The 17606-nt window shown below is 40.6% G+C and overlaps 2 protein-coding genes across 2 annotated transcripts; one reads left to right on the top strand and one right to left on the bottom strand.

Moving 5' to 3' along the window:
• Positions 1 to 41: 41 nt before the first annotated feature.
• On the bottom strand, positions 42 to 16366 carry pik3c2g (phosphatidylinositol-4-phosphate 3-kinase catalytic subunit type 2 gamma). Its single transcript, XM_044357696.1, has 33 exons — positions 14707 to 16366; positions 13713 to 14245; positions 13498 to 13577; positions 12906 to 13063; positions 12664 to 12772; positions 12428 to 12539; positions 11941 to 12011; positions 11732 to 11795; positions 11406 to 11531; positions 11170 to 11200; positions 10574 to 10757; positions 10312 to 10434; positions 9854 to 9982; positions 7981 to 8095; positions 7748 to 7881; positions 7432 to 7620; positions 7247 to 7340; positions 6791 to 6885; positions 6317 to 6497; positions 6125 to 6232; positions 5920 to 6012; positions 5611 to 5740; positions 5352 to 5488; positions 5094 to 5263; positions 4806 to 4962; positions 4596 to 4705; positions 4280 to 4448; positions 3181 to 3299; positions 2966 to 3062; positions 2792 to 2855; positions 2490 to 2569; positions 2224 to 2349; positions 42 to 1327 (listed from the first exon to the last, which is right to left on the bottom strand). The coding sequence occupies exons 2-33, from the start codon at positions 14148 to 14150 to the stop codon at positions 1175 to 1177; spliced, it is 4146 nt and encodes a 1381-aa protein (XP_044213631.1). The 5' UTR covers positions 14151 to 14245; positions 14707 to 16366; the 3' UTR covers positions 42 to 1174.
• An 87-nt stretch (positions 16367 to 16453) lies between these two features.
• On the top strand, positions 16454 to 17580 carry LOC122986434 (protein Bouncer-like). The gene is made up of 3 exons (XM_044357709.1): positions 16454 to 16472; positions 16609 to 16693; positions 16813 to 17580. The coding sequence occupies exons 2-3, from the start codon at positions 16671 to 16673 to the stop codon at positions 17297 to 17299; spliced, it is 510 nt and encodes a 169-aa protein (XP_044213644.1). The 5' UTR covers positions 16454 to 16472; positions 16609 to 16670; the 3' UTR covers positions 17300 to 17580.
• Positions 17581 to 17606: the final 26 nt, after the last annotated feature.

Here is a 17606-nt window from a genome sequence, read left to right as displayed (position 1 = left end):
AGGAACTGTATTGTTGGATTAATCATCTTTTCCATAACAATAAATTTGATTCTTATACTGGGGCTGAAACTGATGAGTGATGCCAGGATACATAAATGAACACTACAATGACGGAGTAGCAGCCAGCATTTGCTTCCCTCCATGCGAGAGATCCAGCAGGGAATAATATAAATAGCATTCACAGAGGTATACATTATTGAACCAAATCCAGTACAGGGAAGTCTATTTCTATCCTCGTTCATCACTAAATCCTGTGAATGAGGCAGAGGAGAGTACGGGTCAGCGGGCCTGTCAGGAGGAGGATGGCATTAAGATAACAGGAAGACCTGCCTTAGCCTAGAAAAAGTGACTGAGTGTGTGTGTGTGTGTGTGTGTGTGTGTGTGTGTGTGTGTGTGTGTGTGGAGGTGTTTTTCAGGGGTATATGTGTGGGCATGTGAATGTCTGCCTTTGCGTGTTTGTGCATGCATGTGCATAACTGCATTTGAACGCCGCTGATGGATAAGACAAAGGATGGAGTGAGGGGGAGAGTGTTAACTCAGCCCCTCAGGCCAGTGAGGCAGAGTTGTCATCCTGCTCACACACTTCTCCCCCGCCCATCTCCATCTCCTGCCTCCAAATCCACTGGTCAAGGACATCCAGTTGACACAGCCCAAAGAGACAAACACACTCAGTTTGGGCGGGTAACAAAGTTGCATCACCTCCTCCTTAATCTGTCACATCAACAGCCACGACCATACGCAGGTTATAAAAAATTATAGACAAAACAAAAGTGCATAGTATGATAATAATAATACTTTTCTTCCTGCATCCATCACCAAGGCTACAAAATCTGAATTAATTAGAAAATGTCCTTCACTTGATTAACATTTAAAAATGAACATATAAGGTTCATCCTTCATATGAATATTGACAGTCACAGTAAACAAAATCTCCTTCCCTGAGCTTTTTACTCAGCTTTGTAACTTCATCCAAACCCCTCATCCACTGCCAGTGTATTTAGCTTTGGAATGAGGTTTAGTTGCATCTGATAAATAGGAATACTTAGGAGTGCAAAGTTTCTCTGCTAAGGTGAATGCGTCTCCCTTATACAGTCAAAAACATCTGAGTGAAGTCTTTCCCTCAGTGTGGCTGCACCCCCTGCTGGCAGCAGACCCGCAGTGCAGCTCCCTGAGGTCAGATAGCACAGTTCCCGAGAGGAAACCAGGTCTCCTTGTCAAGCAACTCATCCTCCAATTTTATGTTTGTTGCTGCCACAAAAGTCTTCTTGCTCTTCACTGTCACTTCCAGCACCATCCCATACAGCAGAGGTACATGATTGTACTCCAGCTGTGAACAGGAAGTAGATGTTTTAGACATCAAACAGCTCTGGATTCAGGACATGCAGTAATTTCAGGATATTTCTACTGTACAGCTTTTTATCTGACATTTCTGTTGAGAGGCTTTTTTTTATTCCCTTCCATTTGGCTCTGTTAAGGCTTCACTTTGCTGTATAAAAAAGGTAGTAAGAGGCTGTCAAGTATGTGGGAAGCTACTGGTCAGAGGCAGCTGGGTTCAACACTCAAATATCACATCAGACTCTGACAGTGAGGAGAGCTCTGCCGCCGGCAGATCACACATTACAAGTGAATGTTTTACACAAGGTTACAGTGAGTGTTTAGAAATCTGAGTGACAGCACATCATATCTCGAGAATTTGTCTGTAGAAACAAGGGAAAAATCCACATTCTTATAATTTAAATAAAAGCAATAATAAACACGATTAATGTTTATATTATGTTAGACCACTGGAACAGAAAGGTAGGACTGTGCTGAGAAAGCATTTGTTCTACAACAAATTAATTTTTTTTATTTTTAATTTGATTTACTGCACATGGTTACTGTACTATATTTAAACTATACTTATTTGTTACAGAATGGTATGCGTTCTTGTTTTATTTACTTAAGTGCTTCTACAGAAATGTCTGTGCTAAAAAATATAGCCTCATCACCAGTAAGGTACACGGACTTACAATATTAACTACTGGCTCATTCTCAAGGAATGACAGCATTACTTTCTTAACAAAAAATCAGTAATCTTATGGAAAACCAAAGGATGCTGTTACTGTGCAAAACCAGTAGCAAGTCCAACTGTGCACGATAGTAGCTGCACAAAGGAAAAAAGTATTTTTTCCTTGTGTGAAACATGTTTTCATGCATAGAGAATAGGAGGAAAGAAAGTTGTACCAGTTCATTGAAAGTGGGATTGTCATTATTGCGGACCACTTTTGTCTTTTTCTTGGATCGCTGCTGGGGGTCTGGTCTCAGCCGTGTGACCACATAGGCATCGGGGTTAGAACCATTTGCTTGCTTCTGTTGAGAAGAAAAAAAAGGCCCTTGAGTGCTCACCACAAAATATTTTTAATTAAGAAAAAATACATTTATTATGTACAGTATGTATTCTTCTTGTGTTAAATGCTACAAACACAATAATAGGAATAAAGGAAACTCACAATGTTCTTCAGGTATTTTACCAAGACTGAGAGCTTACAGTCAGAGTAGGAAATGTAGAGCTGGATCTGAGGTCGGGTTTCTGCAATGGATGAGTGCGTCAGTGCCAGTAAAAAAACAGCATAAAATCTCTCATATGAGCCTTGAAGATACATGAACTATCATCAGAGTTTCCTCAAGACAAAGCACAGAATTAATCTTCAAATTCAAAACTGTGCCTTTAGCATGATGCTTTTTTTCCCCCTTTAAATCTTTGATCATCTTTTTTTATACACCCACTTATTATTTAAGAGCAGAAAATTACCTTTTGCCACACTCTCTTGGACTACCTTGGGGCCATCCAGGAACAAGCTGCACACAAATTCATTCTGCAGGGGACAGAGCATGGTAGCTTTGTAAGTCAAGCATAAGCAGTTCTATCAGGAGATCACTGTGGGAAGATCAATCAGTGATGGAGAGCATGACAACTGAAACGTACTCCCTTGCAAGGTCCTTCAAAAAGCTGCTGTAGGTATTTATTCAGCAGAGACATCTTCCTCTTTGGGGTGAATGACATCTTGTACCAGCTAGGGAACCTATATTGAAGATATGGATCAAATTATGTAATTATCGTGAATGAATAAAGCAGTGTTTTTTGCAGCACTTGCCATAAAATAGCCATGTGATGTGAGCTGGATGTGTTTGTTCACTCACTGAGGCAGAGCAGACTCTATGAAGTGCTTCAGCAGCTGCTTATGGATCAGCTCAAACTGCCCAAATGTCATCTTACTGTTCAGAAAGCCATCATCAATATGTACTCTCAGGTCATAGATCTGTAAATTAAAGAAAACAAAATTGTTTCATTAGGTGCAGGGTGAATAAACAAGGAGAAACATGTTGAAGAGTCCCTGGCAGGTGTTACTGCACATATTGTCTGTGCTCTTAAACAGCTGATTAACTCCATGAGCACTGTTTGGTAAACTGGTCTGCACTCTTAAAATCCATTCAGTCTATAAAGAAAATCTATAATCACATTATTACAGTTACTAAGGTCTAAAACTTGTCTACAAGACGGCTGATTCTATAATTTTACCAATTTGTTTATTAGACCTCCCCATATGTTCACCAATTTTCATAAACTAAACTCAGGTCTTAAGGGGTTTAATTGCCAAAACCACAACCATTTACAGAGCTTTCTATTGTAGAAATGATCTCAACTGTTTCCCTGTTTAATGTTTCCTCTGTTTTATGTTTGAAAAATATTTAAATTAAAATACGCTGCTAACAAAACAAGCACTTACTGTAGAAGCAGTAACATTGCCATTAACTGATCTACTTTTTATTTCTACTGACTTTATGTATTTCACTGTTATTGCCACATATTCTGCTAAAGGCCAACTCTGCATAACTTGGCAAAAATATGTGCTCTGCTTTGACAGGCAAGGTGCTCCATTCTGCCTTCAAAATGTTTAACCTGACATCAGGAAGCCTTTTCTGATCAAAGAACAGTGAAATCCCAACAACCAGCAGTAACACTTATCTCCGGGGAATGAGCAAAAGACTTCCTAAACACAGCACTGCTGCCTAGGAGGCCCTAAGTGACAGCAGACAGTCACGACACACACGCACACTGTCAGCTGCCCTGCTGGGGGTTATTCCTCTCAGAACAAATATATGTGAACCTCCCATCTGTTTCAGGTGTTTCATCAGCTCTTCTGGCTATTAGGATCCAACACAAAGCGTTGTGGTGCATCAGAACACAACATTTTCTGGCTTAACTACCACAGTACAAAAGAGTAACATGCAGCCTTACCACATCTTTTCCCTTGACGGTGTATCCCTGGATGACAGCATCTTGGATATTGTTGCTGGGAGCGGGGATGCCGTCCCGGGTTCGTGATTCTTGTTTCTTCCCTTGAGCCATGCTGTGTGTCAGGAAGTTTAACTTGACTGCAACACAGCCCATGCTCTCTTTGATCTTCCTACAATAGACAAGTTGTTACTGTACCATATGGTGAGATGAAGCATCAGATTACTACAACTGCAGAAATAAAATATGGGATATTTTGAAGAATTTATTAAGTTGGAAAAACATACTGTGTGTGTTTGGGTGTTGTGTATTAAATTACTTTGTAAAGTATGATGTGGCCTCCAGGTCTGTATCATGAGGTCTGAGGTTGTTCTGGACGTACTGTAGGTCATTAGAGTCCTTCAGTTCTGGCATTCCTGCATGGAGCATCTGGAAACCACATACACACCATGAATGACAAGGTGTTTTATATAATATTCTCTAGTCTCAGATGAGGTTGGTGATGTTATTCAGTACTTGTTTGTCTTACCAGCTCCAGCAGGCTGAGTATCAGTGCAGAGCGCCCTCTGATGATGTTGTAAGCTTCACAGCAGAGCTCCACAAAGCGATGCAAGCGCTGTGGCTTCTGCCCTCCGCCTGTGATGAAGTGCTGCATCTCAGATGTAAAGATGAATGGTGATCGGTCCCTACCATTGCAAAAAAAAACAGGATGGGAAGGTCCTTGTTAATTCACATCATTGTCTTTGACTTTAGCTCCTTACTACTCAAAGAGAAACACCACAGTTTCAAAATGCTGTTTGCCCTTTTGTTGACTTGCCTTTTAAAGCTTGCAATCTTCTGTGCATTGCCCATAATCTTGCCAAAGTCGATGTGGAACATGTGTCCACTGTGCTTCAACATGATATTGTCATTGTGGCGGTCACAAATCCCTAGGATGAAGGTTGCCACACACCAACCTGCACACGAGTGGATGAAGTTCATCACAGCCTGAAAAAATATGTAACAGCAAACATGAACATTAGTGTATGTTCAGTCATAATGGTTAAGATATCAGGGATTGTGTAGTAGTGTTAACCTTTTCATAGTCATCCTTAGTTCTGTTCCACATGTGGAACCATTTCTCCAGTGTGTCTTCTCGAAGGGTCCCACCAAGACCCCACTCCTGCTGAATCTTCCCCAGTGTCACTGCTTCTGGAACCATTTCTACCAGGCCTGAAAACCACATAAAATCACAAGCATAAGCAGTAAAAAACATAGATCCATAGCTACAAATATATAAAACAAGAGAACTATAACTCTGCATTCAAAAACACAAACAAATAAATTAAACCGACCCTGAGCTTTGCCCGTAGAAAGACACCTGTAGGTGACCATTCGCATGTCCAGTCCTTCCTGGAGCCACACCCTGTCCATCATACGGACTATCTGAAGTACCAGCATGTCCTGACGCAGGTTATCTCCTGTCTAAACAACACACTGAACTGAGTAAAGAAAACAATTTACCAAAAGCCTAAGCAATGTCAAAGTTGTCCAACTGTGTCTAGCAGCATGTTTTCTGTAAATGTCAATTAGCTTCAATTTCCCGTTGAAGAGGACAAGCAAAAGTACATTTTGGATCAATAAAGTACCATTTTATTACCAACCTTACAAATGACACTGATGTTCTTGGCCAGAGGGTCAGTACAGATGAATGAGACCCCCAGAGGAGCAGCATTGGAGTTGTAGAACTTACAGGCCTAGAAGTAACATATCAATGGAGTAAACACTCTTTAAAAATGGTATAGTACTCTGTGTATATTAGATGAGAGTAATGATATGTGGGTGTAATATGTTACACAACATTCTTACATCCACATCCACCGCCTTTACACGGACTGCAGGATCCAGAGGTAGACAACAACTGATCCCATCTCTGAAGAAGTCATCGATCTTACACTTTTCTTTGTTCAAAACATTCTGCAGACAAATGCATAAAATGGAAGAACTAACAGAGTATAATACATTTAGACAAATAACGGAGGACTATGAGCCAGGACTGACCTTCCGTCGGGTCTTATCGGCAGTGCGAACCTTCTCAGCCACCTGGGTAAGCAAAGACACCAGGCGGGCTTCATTATCCAGCTCTCGTCTTAAAGCCCGGCCACAGCAGTGCCGTAAGGCAGCCTGAACCTTACTGAACCAGCTCTGGTAGTAGGGGTCATTGTGAACATCTTCCAGCAGCCTGCCAAAACATGAAAGGAAACATATAAAACATTAATAAATGATGAAACTTTACATACTGAGCAGCAAAACACACAAAATAATTTAAATGTGTGTCTATACATTTTGCCTAAAACATTGTTACCTTACTTATTCCTCAGTATTGCCACAAAATCAATGATTTAGTCATTTACAATATATAGTTTAGAACTTACAATTACTTGAATAGTACACCTGAGTGAGTTTTACTTTAATGCAAATAATCATTATGTTAATGAGGATCTACTTTTTGTTTGATGTGTGACTGCTGCTCACCAGTAGAGTTGCTGGGCGATCCGTATGTTCCTCAGCGATCTCTCCAACAGCAACATCACCAGAGGTCCATCTAGCTCCCACTCACTCTTCAGAGCCTGCAGGATAGGATGACTGATCAGACAAACTGCACTGAAAGATGTACAAAATGTGACACCTATTCTCATATTTAAAATCTGATGACTTAAGCCAAACAAATGTAGGGCGGCTGTGGCTCAGGAGGAAGAATGAGTCGTCCACTACTCAGAAGGTTGGTGGTTTGATCCCCGACTTCTCCTGTCTGCATGTCGAAGTGTTCTTGGACAAGATACTGAACCTTAAGTTGCGCCAGATGGTTGTGCCAGCACCTTACATAGTAGCCTACTGCCATTGGTGTGTGTGTGTGTGTGAATGGGTGAATGAGCAGCAGAAACCACATCAAAGTGCTATATAAATAGTGGTGCATGTTAATGTGTTTACCTGGACCAACTGTGGCAGAAACTGCTCAAACTCTCCATCTGGTATCTGTTCAAAGTAGTGAACTGCAGCCTTCCGCACAGTCTGATCATGAAAACTGGATAAGACAAGTCACCAAACAAGACTAGTCAATAAAACCAGACATTATGGAAACCAGACTCATGGTTGTGATCACAGATGTAACCTACCTGTCATTAAGTAGGAAGAGAGCCTCCTCAGGCTGATAAATGGGCCAGTTTTCTAAAACAGTGTAGATTTCTGTCAAGTCCTCAAGCGGCCACTGGAGGGCTCCACCAAGCAGCAGGTGGAGGAAGGTACTTCCTTTGTCACAAAAGTGACGTTTACTCCAGAGGAAAGACTTCTCATTTTCTGTTAGACTGTGAACGAAGAGATACTCTCAGGAGCGTGATCAGGGACACAACACGCAAGAAAAACATTGCAAATTTCCTTTTAAAATGAAAAGAGACATTGATTGATGGGTAATTGTGGGTTTCTTATACTCACAAGCGGAGGCAGTGCTTCTTCGAAACATCTAACATTTTCTTTTGCAATTCCTCACAAGGCTGAGAGAATATGACTGACCCGGGGAGCGCAATGGGCCTGTAATACTTCCATTCAAACTGATCTGGAAATTCGAGCTGGGAGAAAAAAAGATGGTAGAGGAAATGATTAAGCAGGTAATGTGGTGTCATTTGTACTTTGGTCAACAGGGGGCAAAGTTGTCTGGTGCTACTGACCTGAAGTATGACCCCTACAGCTTGTCTGTGGCTGTCAAACAAGGCTGGGGAAGGAGGAGCAGGCAGCTCAGTCAGAGTGGACATACTGAGCAGGATGGTTCCTGTTATCAGAGTACTAGACACACAGAGAGTATACATACCATATGTCAATAATTACTATGTTTTTAATACAATGTGTACAATAATAATAATATAATGGAAAACACATTATTACTAATACTGATAATAATAATATTTCTTAAAGGGGACATATTTTGCACATTTCCAGGTCTATATTATTAATCTGAGGCTCTACTGGAATATCTTTGCTTAATTTACAGTTAAAAAACTCCTTATTCATCTTATACTGGCCATTTATGCAGCCCCTGTAGTTCAGCCTCTGTCTGAAACAGTCTGTTTTAGCTCCTGTCTCTTTAAGGCTCCCCTTCCGATGAGCCCACTCTGATCTGATTGGTTAGCTTCCAGAAGCTGCATCACGGCCAACTTCTGGCCACTCAGGAGGCTACATCAATAAACCATGAAACAATCTGTAAAGTAGGATTTCACTACTTTTTCTTGCTCTGTACTCAAAATATTAACTTTTCAAATACATCCGAATATGTTGGAGCTGGAATCCGATCCGAAATATGAGAGTGGACAACACAAACAATACATGGAAAAACCTTAGCGACAACCTTAGCAACCAAGGCTACAGAACGGACGGCCGTTAATGGGCATCCATTCTGTCAGCTTGTCTGCAAGGTAGAAAAACTGCTGCAAACAAAACACTCAGGGCAGGATGAAGCCTGAGCTTTTGACTTGCAGGGAGCATTTCTACATACGTTCACCACAAGTTTTGTAACTTTTGACCATGTTCAGACATCTGACATCAGTATATAAATAACAGAAAATCAGAAAAAGCATAATATGTCCCCTTTGATATTGCTCTAAGCAGAATTAGAATTACTTGGGTAGTAGTAGAATTAATGGAAGTAGAATTTGTTGCTTTAAAATTAAATTTAAATTTGATCAGCCTTAATAAAAATCTGCAATTCATTTTTTAAAGTGAGCAAGATGAAGAAAATGATAGTACATAACACTAAGAGTGATTTGAAAGCTGACTCAGCCCTTCTTGAGACAGGGTAACAATTGTCATCTTTAGTCCTGGATCTAAACTACGATTCAGGGGGTCGAGCTGTGTTCTCCTGCACAGAGATGATACAACCAGCTAAAATCCTTCACGTTGCCTCCTGAACCATCTGTACTGTACATGTATGTGACTGTTGACTCTGGCAAAATGTCCAAAGAATGGATGATATTTTGTGTAAAGGATAAGTGACTGAAACTGTGATGCATCTCTCTTTTTCACCACGTCGATTTTATACAAATATCAGTTTAGTGGTGGAGCTTTAGTCAGCCTGTAAAAACATTTGCATGATGTCGTCTGTGGGTCTGGAAGGAGGATGATGTCATCGAAGGGTTATTTTGGCTTAGCCTTGGATCAAAAAATTATGACAAAAATCAGGTGTTGTAAACTGGGAATGTGGACTTTAAATGACGCAGGTTTTAACCAGGCATGGAGAACTTAATAAAAAAAGATTTTATAGGTTGTATAATGGGAAATGCAGGATGCAGCATTTTTGGAGCTTGACCTGTACTAGGGAATAAAAGTCAGGATAGCTTGGCCTTGGCTGATTAAAGTGTGAGCCTACTTTTTAAAAAATCTGTCTCTTTTCTGTCCCCAAACATTATGAAAGTGCAATAGCAATTACTAAATCAAGTACACTTTTAACCCTCTGAATTTAACCCTCTCCTCTAAAATACCCTTTAAAATCAGTCAAAAATGTATCATTTTACAAGATGGTATAGAAGTGTGAACACTTTTGAGACTTACCCATTGCTGTAAAGAGGTAGTACAGCCCAGCCCAACAGCTCAGGGCTCTTTCCTCGCTTAGAGCCCATGAGGCGTAATGTTAACATGCATTCATATGGCAGCTGATTTACTGGAACAGGGAACACCATCCTAAAATAAAATAAAAAAAAAACATATAGATGTAGACATAAACATTTTTCTTCTTTTCTCACTTCTATGTACAGTCATGTCATCCCTTAAATCTTTGGTTATTTTTGTTACTTTGGACTTCTTAGTGCATTAGAATTAATAGATATAGTTTATCATAAACACACGTATGAAGGCACAACAGACAAAAACAAAAATGGTCTGGTTCAGATGACAACACAGAGTAGCGCGGACACTTTCACTTCCTTATCAATGATAATGTATTACTTAAGCGAACGGTCAAAGGGGAAGTTGAATGTGATATGTGAGGCTCTATAAAGTCTTGTCCCTACATGCGGTTACACTGTATCTTGTTCCCAAATGACAAGGCAGTGCTGATATTCTCAGAAACGCCAGTCGGGCTGATCTCTGTTCCTCCGTATGTCAGCTCACAGGAAATAGAGAAGCACTCATAACTAAAAATGAAAGGAGAAGAAAAAGAAACAAAAACTTAGTGTTCTTATCAGGAATGTGGTTAACATTTGTTTTTGCATGTATTGTGTACACACACACGCATAAAAATGTGCTTGTGTGTTACTATATATGCAGACATACATGGTCATCCAGGTGGATTGTAGTTTGTAGAGAGCAGCAATGTTGAATTGCAAGATTTCCTGGTTGATCTCAACATTACAGGTTTGCAGGTTGCTGATGACCTCCTGACCTCTGAAGTCTGAATGGAAGTTGTCAAAATAGATCTGCAGCAATTTTAGCAGTGCCTTGTTCAGCATGATCATGGCTAGAATAAAGAGAATAAAGACCAGTTTACACCATCAAAGTGGTAATATGAAAAGTATTTCTTGGGTAAATACAGCATAGTTTTTTATAAAAACCTAAAGTCATCTTCATTCTGTGTCACACCTCTCATATAGCTTCATTTCCTCCACGACAAACCTACTTATATATTATGTTGCTGAACTCAAGGAGACTATTCCTTTTCAGAAATAGGGTCCATTAAAATGTATTATAAATGCATGTTTTCAACCAGATGTGCCTTAAAATCTAAAACTGCTGTGACCAGTCTTGAGTGTGATCTGTTGTTTCTTTTAAAGTTGCAAATATTTGATTTCAAACATTAGTCTGAGCATCAATGAACAAGATGTCATTATAGTTCATATCTTTACATGAAGAATTAAGAAACAGCAACTCACCCGTCTCACACTCAGTCATCTCAGCATGGCTCTGTAAAGAAAGATAAGGAAACACAGCTTTGTATTGTTGATAAGCGGTATGGGGAAGTATCGTATTCTTCTACAGTACATTTTTGTGGTGTACTGTAGTGCCACAATACCTCCACAGAGCAAACTGCTCGAGACTTTTAAGTGATGGTAATCCATGAAAACCCTATGTGGAGCTCCAAGTGTCTCAATTGTGCGTGATATCCTACCAGAGTTATGGGATTGATCCTGCTGAGCCTGCCGATGGCGTCCTCCAGCTCCTGACACGAGAGCCCACACAGAAGACTGCTGATGGTACGAACATGGCCCACAAGAACATTGACAGTCATCCCTGACTGCAGACATGATGAGATCAGACTCGGGTGAGGCAGGAATTAGAGAGTCAGCTTGAAAAACTTCACTTACATATCTGAATATTCCTGAGGTGACACAACTTTGTGAAATTAAAACAAAGGTAAATGTGAATTATAATCAAATTCAGATGTAGATAAAGAAGAGAAATAAATACCCTGCTGGTTATGTTTTCTTTACTGACCTTACTTCTCATTACTTCTGCTGCCTCTTTGTTGTAGCTATTGAGCACATTCTGCAGGCTCAACCTGAGAGAGAAGCAAGAGAAGCAACCTTCATCTTTGTTTTCTACAAACAGACGCTGGTTGACACATGACCCAATGAACAGTTGTCATTTGTTGTTAAACAATTTTACAAAATTGATGTGGGATGCAGGGCTGCTTGCCGTCGTACTTGCTGGTGTTGAAGACACAGATCGGACGCAGCAGGTGGTAGAGTTGGCATGAGGCTCCGTCGTCCTCCCCCTCAGAGAAGAAACACAAGTTGGAATATTTATTACTGAACAGGATTGAGGCAATTAAATAAATATTCTAATGTAGGGTTTGTATGAAGCATGTAGAGTAATTAAGTAGCAGAGATTTTTTTATTTTATTTTGCCTTCTCATAACTATAAATCCAAGGAAACAATGTTCACCTTCACTCTACTTCTTTCTTGCTGCTAAATGTCAACAGCCATGACGTGATGTGTAAACAGAACAAAGTCAAGAAACTCAAGGTGGAGGTTTTTACAGCTACAATAACCCTGATAATAATATGTTGGCCAAGAGCCAGGCACAGGTGTGTTTTAGAGCAGAATTTCAAGACTGCAGACTAGCTGCCTGTTCTTGGTAAATGATCTATACTGCAAGTGGGAGCAGAGAAGGAGTTTGAACTGACTCACATCCCTGGCCATTCGATGTTTGAGGTCGTTTACATTGAGCAGCCGAAGGGGGACGACCAGGTTAAACTTGCAGTAGATTTGGATGGTCTCATGCATACCCAGGAGTTCTTCACTAAGGAGAAGAAAGGGAAATTGCACCAAATTAAACCATGAATGTGTAAACACAGTATGTTTGAATAGATCAGCACAGCTCCTGGATAAATTAACCTTAATGTGTGGATCTGTGACAAACTTACTTGTGTAGATACTCCTCAGAGTCGCACAGTTTTAGAACATAATGCCCACTCCTGTTGAGGTACAGTAGCTGGAAGATTTCATCAATGACACTCTGCACTGTCTTGTTCACTGGATAAAAGATTAAAGATCAGAGTCCACACATGTCTGCCAGTGTCATGACAACCATAGATACAAATGTGTGGTGCAACAAACAGACAACCCTCAGTTATGGCAGTTGTGGTGCCATGTTGGTGAATTATACCTGTGGTGGGGAAAGGAATCTGATGAGTGTCGTAATCCGTGGCCACACTGATAGTCAGCTCCACCTGCTGCAGCAGGGCAGGGTGGAGATGGGACACTCGACCCCACACCACTCCTGAGTTGTGAACGCCATCTGTATGCTTGTAGCGTGACATCAGCCTGCCAGTGACGATAAAGAGAAACAGGTTTCCAATGTGAAAATGAAAATGTGATGACAAATATGCTTTATACGTCATACGGATGACAAAATTATTCATTTCAGATCAGTGAAATACTGTTAAGTTGGAAGGACAAAAGCAGAAATTCAGTTCAACAAAATACATGTTGCCGTACAGTACATCACATATAGACAACTTTTAGGAATATATTGTCATGTGTGGATTATTCTCAAGCAACTAAAACTTTAGAGGATGCAGCAATAAAAAGTTACACTGATGTCACTTTTAGAGTTATCTAACAAAACTTTTTTAAACAAAACTTCAAGATATACAGTATTTTATATTTATCTCATTGTCATGCCAAAAAGATAATGTAATGTTAAAAAATTAACTTTTCTAAATATGTACAATACAAACTAATTATGATGATCTCACTTGGAAGTTGCTGCACAAAAAGAAATCAGTCTCTTGGTGCTGCCTTGTGGAGTCTCTATTAGTTTGATGGTCCATTGGTCCTGATGTGAAAAGAAGACAATGTGTACATTTTAGGCCTTTTCTCTGATGTTGCCTCTTTTAATTTGGGTCATTTTATTTAGTCATAAAAGGACCCTTTTGTGTCTGCTGAGGGAGAAACTACTAAGGATACTCACATGATGATCTATTTGTGTCCTGGAACGATTCAGTTTGGGAGCGTGCACAGTTGGCTCACAGGAAACCTGCTTTTTGCTGGTGGGTATTCCTGTCCTGGGAGGCAGAGGAGGGGGGGCTTGGTGTCTAACTGGCAAACATGCACTAGGAAGTCTAGTTCTGAGTGGAGGGGGAGGACCACGGACTTTGGAAGGCCCATTTGTTCCCTGGTGGTCAGACTTCCCAGGACCTCCTCCCCCGAGGCTTGGGGGCTTGGTCTGGGGTTCAGTTGGGGACACGAGCCCAGCCCAGGAGCTCTCATACAGATGTGTTTCATCATCATCAGGAAAGGTTTCAAGGTACTCATAACCATATAGATCCTCTGTCAGAGGCACAGGGAGGTCAGTGATGTATGCATCTTGTCTCCTGATTGGTCCATTTCGCCTTTGAGGAGGATCCATTACATTTTAGGGGGCATAAAGTTGTTCAAGTCCTCCTGGATGGTGCAGTTTCACACTCAGCACGTTCTCACTTCATAGTGTGGCAGAATGCAAAACTATGTGGTAGAATAACAAAAATCAGAACACTGAATTCTTTAAATTAGTGAATGAGACTTATTGCAGGCAGGACAAGTAAGCAGCTTTATGACTGGAGTCTAACTGAACCTGAGGGTTTATGTTTAATAATTAACAAGCTTTCAAATCTTAACAGGAAGTCTACTGTTGCGCGCCACTGTTTCTTAGGAATACTTTGGCACACTTGAGTAAAGTGAAACATGATAGACATCTTCAAAAGCACTAATTATCATTACATTATGCCTTGAAGCTTCAATTTTCCATGAGCTTAACCTGTTCAGTTGAAACTTTCATCCACATCAATACAAAAACACAGCACTGAGTATCGTACACTAACAATGAACAGCTGGCATATTCATGGTTTACATTTTTAATTTATCCCCAAATACCAAAAATAATCTTATTGCAAAGTACAAAGGCCTTTTTTTTGTTGGAAACTTACCATCAAAGCTCTGGTAACTGGTGTCCCATGCTGTTTCGACGAGATGAATGTTGACTCAGGCCACGCTCAGCGAGTTAGACCAGTAAAAGATTTGGAAACATTCCCATATGTGTTGCCTCAGCCCTCCCACTCACCCTCCCTCAACTTCTCCCTCTCTCTCTCTCTCTCTCTCTCTCTCTCTGTTGCCCACAGCAACATCCCCTCTGCTGGAGGAAAAAGAATATTACATGTGTGTCTGCACTGGTTTTAAAGATAAGTCAGTTCCAACATCCAAATTACAAAACAATCCAGATATATGAATATATATTATCACAATATACCACTGTGCAGTAATTATGCACAATGCATTTGCAAGGTATTTGTGTTAATTGCTTGGCTGGAAATAAACACATCTATCCAGTTCAACTATACTGCCAGACTATGTCACATCCACTCCTCATTCAGGAATGTCAATGAGCAGGTTTACATATGCACAAACTGTGTTCCCGTGGATCAACCGAACTGAAATGAAAGCTAGAAAGAAATGTGTGTTCATTTACTCTGCGTATGACACATCAGGTAAGATTGAATTGCTCAGGAGTTTTGTGGTTGAGGAATGTTTTGGAAATCTTAGATAAGTAACATCAATTTTCCTGTCAGATCATTTGAGATTATATTTTACAAGACCCAGAAACTCATTCTCAGGTTTTAAATCTAATAGCAAACTGTCGGCTTTGACTTTTCATAGCAATAATTAGGAGTCTATCGGGGTTGAGGAAGCCCAACGTGGCCTTTCAGTGGAAATGACAGCAACGGCACTCCACTGAATGTGTCACAAAGGTGTCAACTGAAGTGCACAGAGCAGAGGGGGTACAGTATGGAGGAAGAGAGTGAGCCGGAAGAAATGCATTTCAACCACACAACTGCCCACATTTCACCCAAAATCCCTGCAACTGGATTTCCTGGTTACTATGTTCTCATCCCTTTTGTACTACTCACACTGATTGGAAGTGTAGTGGCAGTGGTAAGAATGTTTATCTATTTTCCCTGTTCATATGTCTGCATCATAGAGTTATCTTTAAGTTGTTGTTGTTGTGCTTTTCTTCAGATTATTTATATGAAGAGGAGATCAAGGTAAGCTTGTGGCTTGTGGTTCATTCACAGCACTTTCAGATCAGTTTGGTATCTTTTTTATGTTTTATCACAATTTGAAATCATTTGCATGCTTTGCTTTAGATTAGATGAGTTGCGCCACAGGCTCATTCCACTGTACAGCTATGACCCTGCAGAAGAACAAGAAGAGTGGGGAGACTCTGGCAGGGAGGAGGAGGAGGAACTGGCTGTATGCAAACCACTAAAACTCTACTAATTATAAACAAAATACCTGCATTTTGGGTGGTAATGAGAATTTCAGCTAATCAAGAATTTGTTTTTTGTTGCAGGAACCTTTGTACAAGGAGGGAAAGCTCTCCTTTACCTCTGGCTATGGATTATGAAAACAAAATCAAGAAAGGAAGAAGAACATGTCCAACTGGGGAAAATACTTTTTATGTTGCATAGCAGCTGCTACACACATGTAATTTGGGCACTCTGTGACGTTTACAAACCACATCTGGATGATTCAACATTTATTAGCACCACATCAAATACTACCTTAATGACATGCACGCTCTTTGTGTGCAGTGCAGCAGACAGCAGATGGCACTGCAATCCTGTTTTTCTTTTTCTTTTTTTGCCTCGATCAAGAAATATGTTTGCAAGACTACACAAAGCCTTTTGAAGATCGGGTAAATGTTATTTTTGATGCAATAAACTGAAGCTAAAATTCAATTTGAAAAGCAGTTTGTTTTATGTGTGTGTGTGTTTCTACAAACTGCTTGTGACTCAAGCTCAAAGACACACCTGTTTCTGTTTGGTAATCAGTGGCTTTGCTGGTTTTGGAGGTTGAAACTTCACATGTTCAGGGGGGTTTTACAGTCAAGAGGATGGGATTACAAAGAAACCAGAGGTGAACAACACATCTACACAGACTATTGAAAACTATAACAGCCCTAACTGACTGACTGAATGTGTATAATTATATAAAAGCATGTTTCTTATTTAACTCTGTCTGTGGATTTACATTAGTCCGGACATTCATCTGCTGGGTCCACACTACTTCCTGACCTCCGTCTTGTTGGCCACAGCTCTGGTCCTCCCAGCTTTCACCCTGGATGGCCTGCTGTGTTTCTACTGTCCTCTGCAGCACAAAAGCAAGTCCTGCCCCAAAATCACCAGCCAGTGTCTGCCCCATCAGCACTGTTCCAGCTCCAGGGGCCACTTCGGCTCCATGCACATCCTGTCTGCTCAGGGCTGTGTGGACAGTGAGCTCTGTGGTTCCCATGAAATCACCTCTTATCGGGGAGTCAAGTACAATGTCAGCCACACCTGCTGCTGCAAAGACAAATGTAATGGACCGCCGAAGTCTGATGTCAGCCTGAAGAAGCTACTGGGGATGATCACAAACAAAACAGATTACATCAACATCACTCATGTTCTTAGGGAGGAGCTTTGGGATTCATGTGCAAATTACACATCACCAAGCACCTCCCTATTATCTACCTCTGCATCATAGTTGTATTTATAGTATTGAAGACTGTGGAGAGGCCTGTTAGCCATAGGCACTTACCAGAGTCTGATTTCATCATGTTTACACTGTGATTGGTATTTTTGCAAGAATTTATAAGAAACTAAATCACAGTCTGTGCTGTTTATGATAAAGTTTTGCTCCAGAGAGAAAAAGGTGGACTTGTCAGCCCTCCTCCTGGTATATTTTCAGTGACTACATTCTGATGATTATTATTTATGTGGTTATCAATGAATGCAACAAATAAAAGCACCATATTTAACCTCCCACTTGGTGTAGTTGGTCTGTGTAGATT

The sequence above is a fragment of the Thunnus albacares genome, chromosome 7 (genome assembly GCF_914725855.1).
Source record: "Thunnus albacares chromosome 7, fThuAlb1.1, whole genome shotgun sequence".
NCBI classification, from domain to species: Eukaryota; Metazoa; Chordata; class Actinopteri; order Scombriformes; family Scombridae; genus Thunnus; species Thunnus albacares.
Note: the sequence above shows the minus strand (reverse complement) of the source record. Positions and strands in the feature narration are given on the sequence as shown.

What these genes read in the sequence shown, in the direction of transcription:
- pik3c2g (XM_044357696.1), bottom strand. Translation starts at nt 14,150, where the DNA reads ATGGATCCTCCTCAAAGGCGAAATGGACCAATCAGGAGACAAGATGCA. An exon ending in GATTCCTTTCCCCACCACAG is followed by an intron (nt 12,773 to 12,905) that starts GTATAATTCACC and finishes TCTTTTATCCAG; the next exon opens with TGAACAAGACAGTGCAGAGT. An exon ending in AAGATACAGTGTAACCGCAT is followed by an intron (nt 9,983 to 10,311) that starts GTAGGGACAAGA and finishes ATTTTATTTTAG; the next exon opens with GATGGTGTTCCCTGTTCCAG.
- LOC122986434 (XM_044357709.1), top strand. Translation starts at nt 16,671, where the DNA reads ATGGGATTACAAAGAAACCAGAG. An exon ending in GGATTACAAAGAAACCAGAG is followed by an intron (nt 16,694 to 16,812) that starts GTGAACAACACA and finishes GATTTACATTAG; the next exon opens with TCCGGACATTCATCTGCTGG.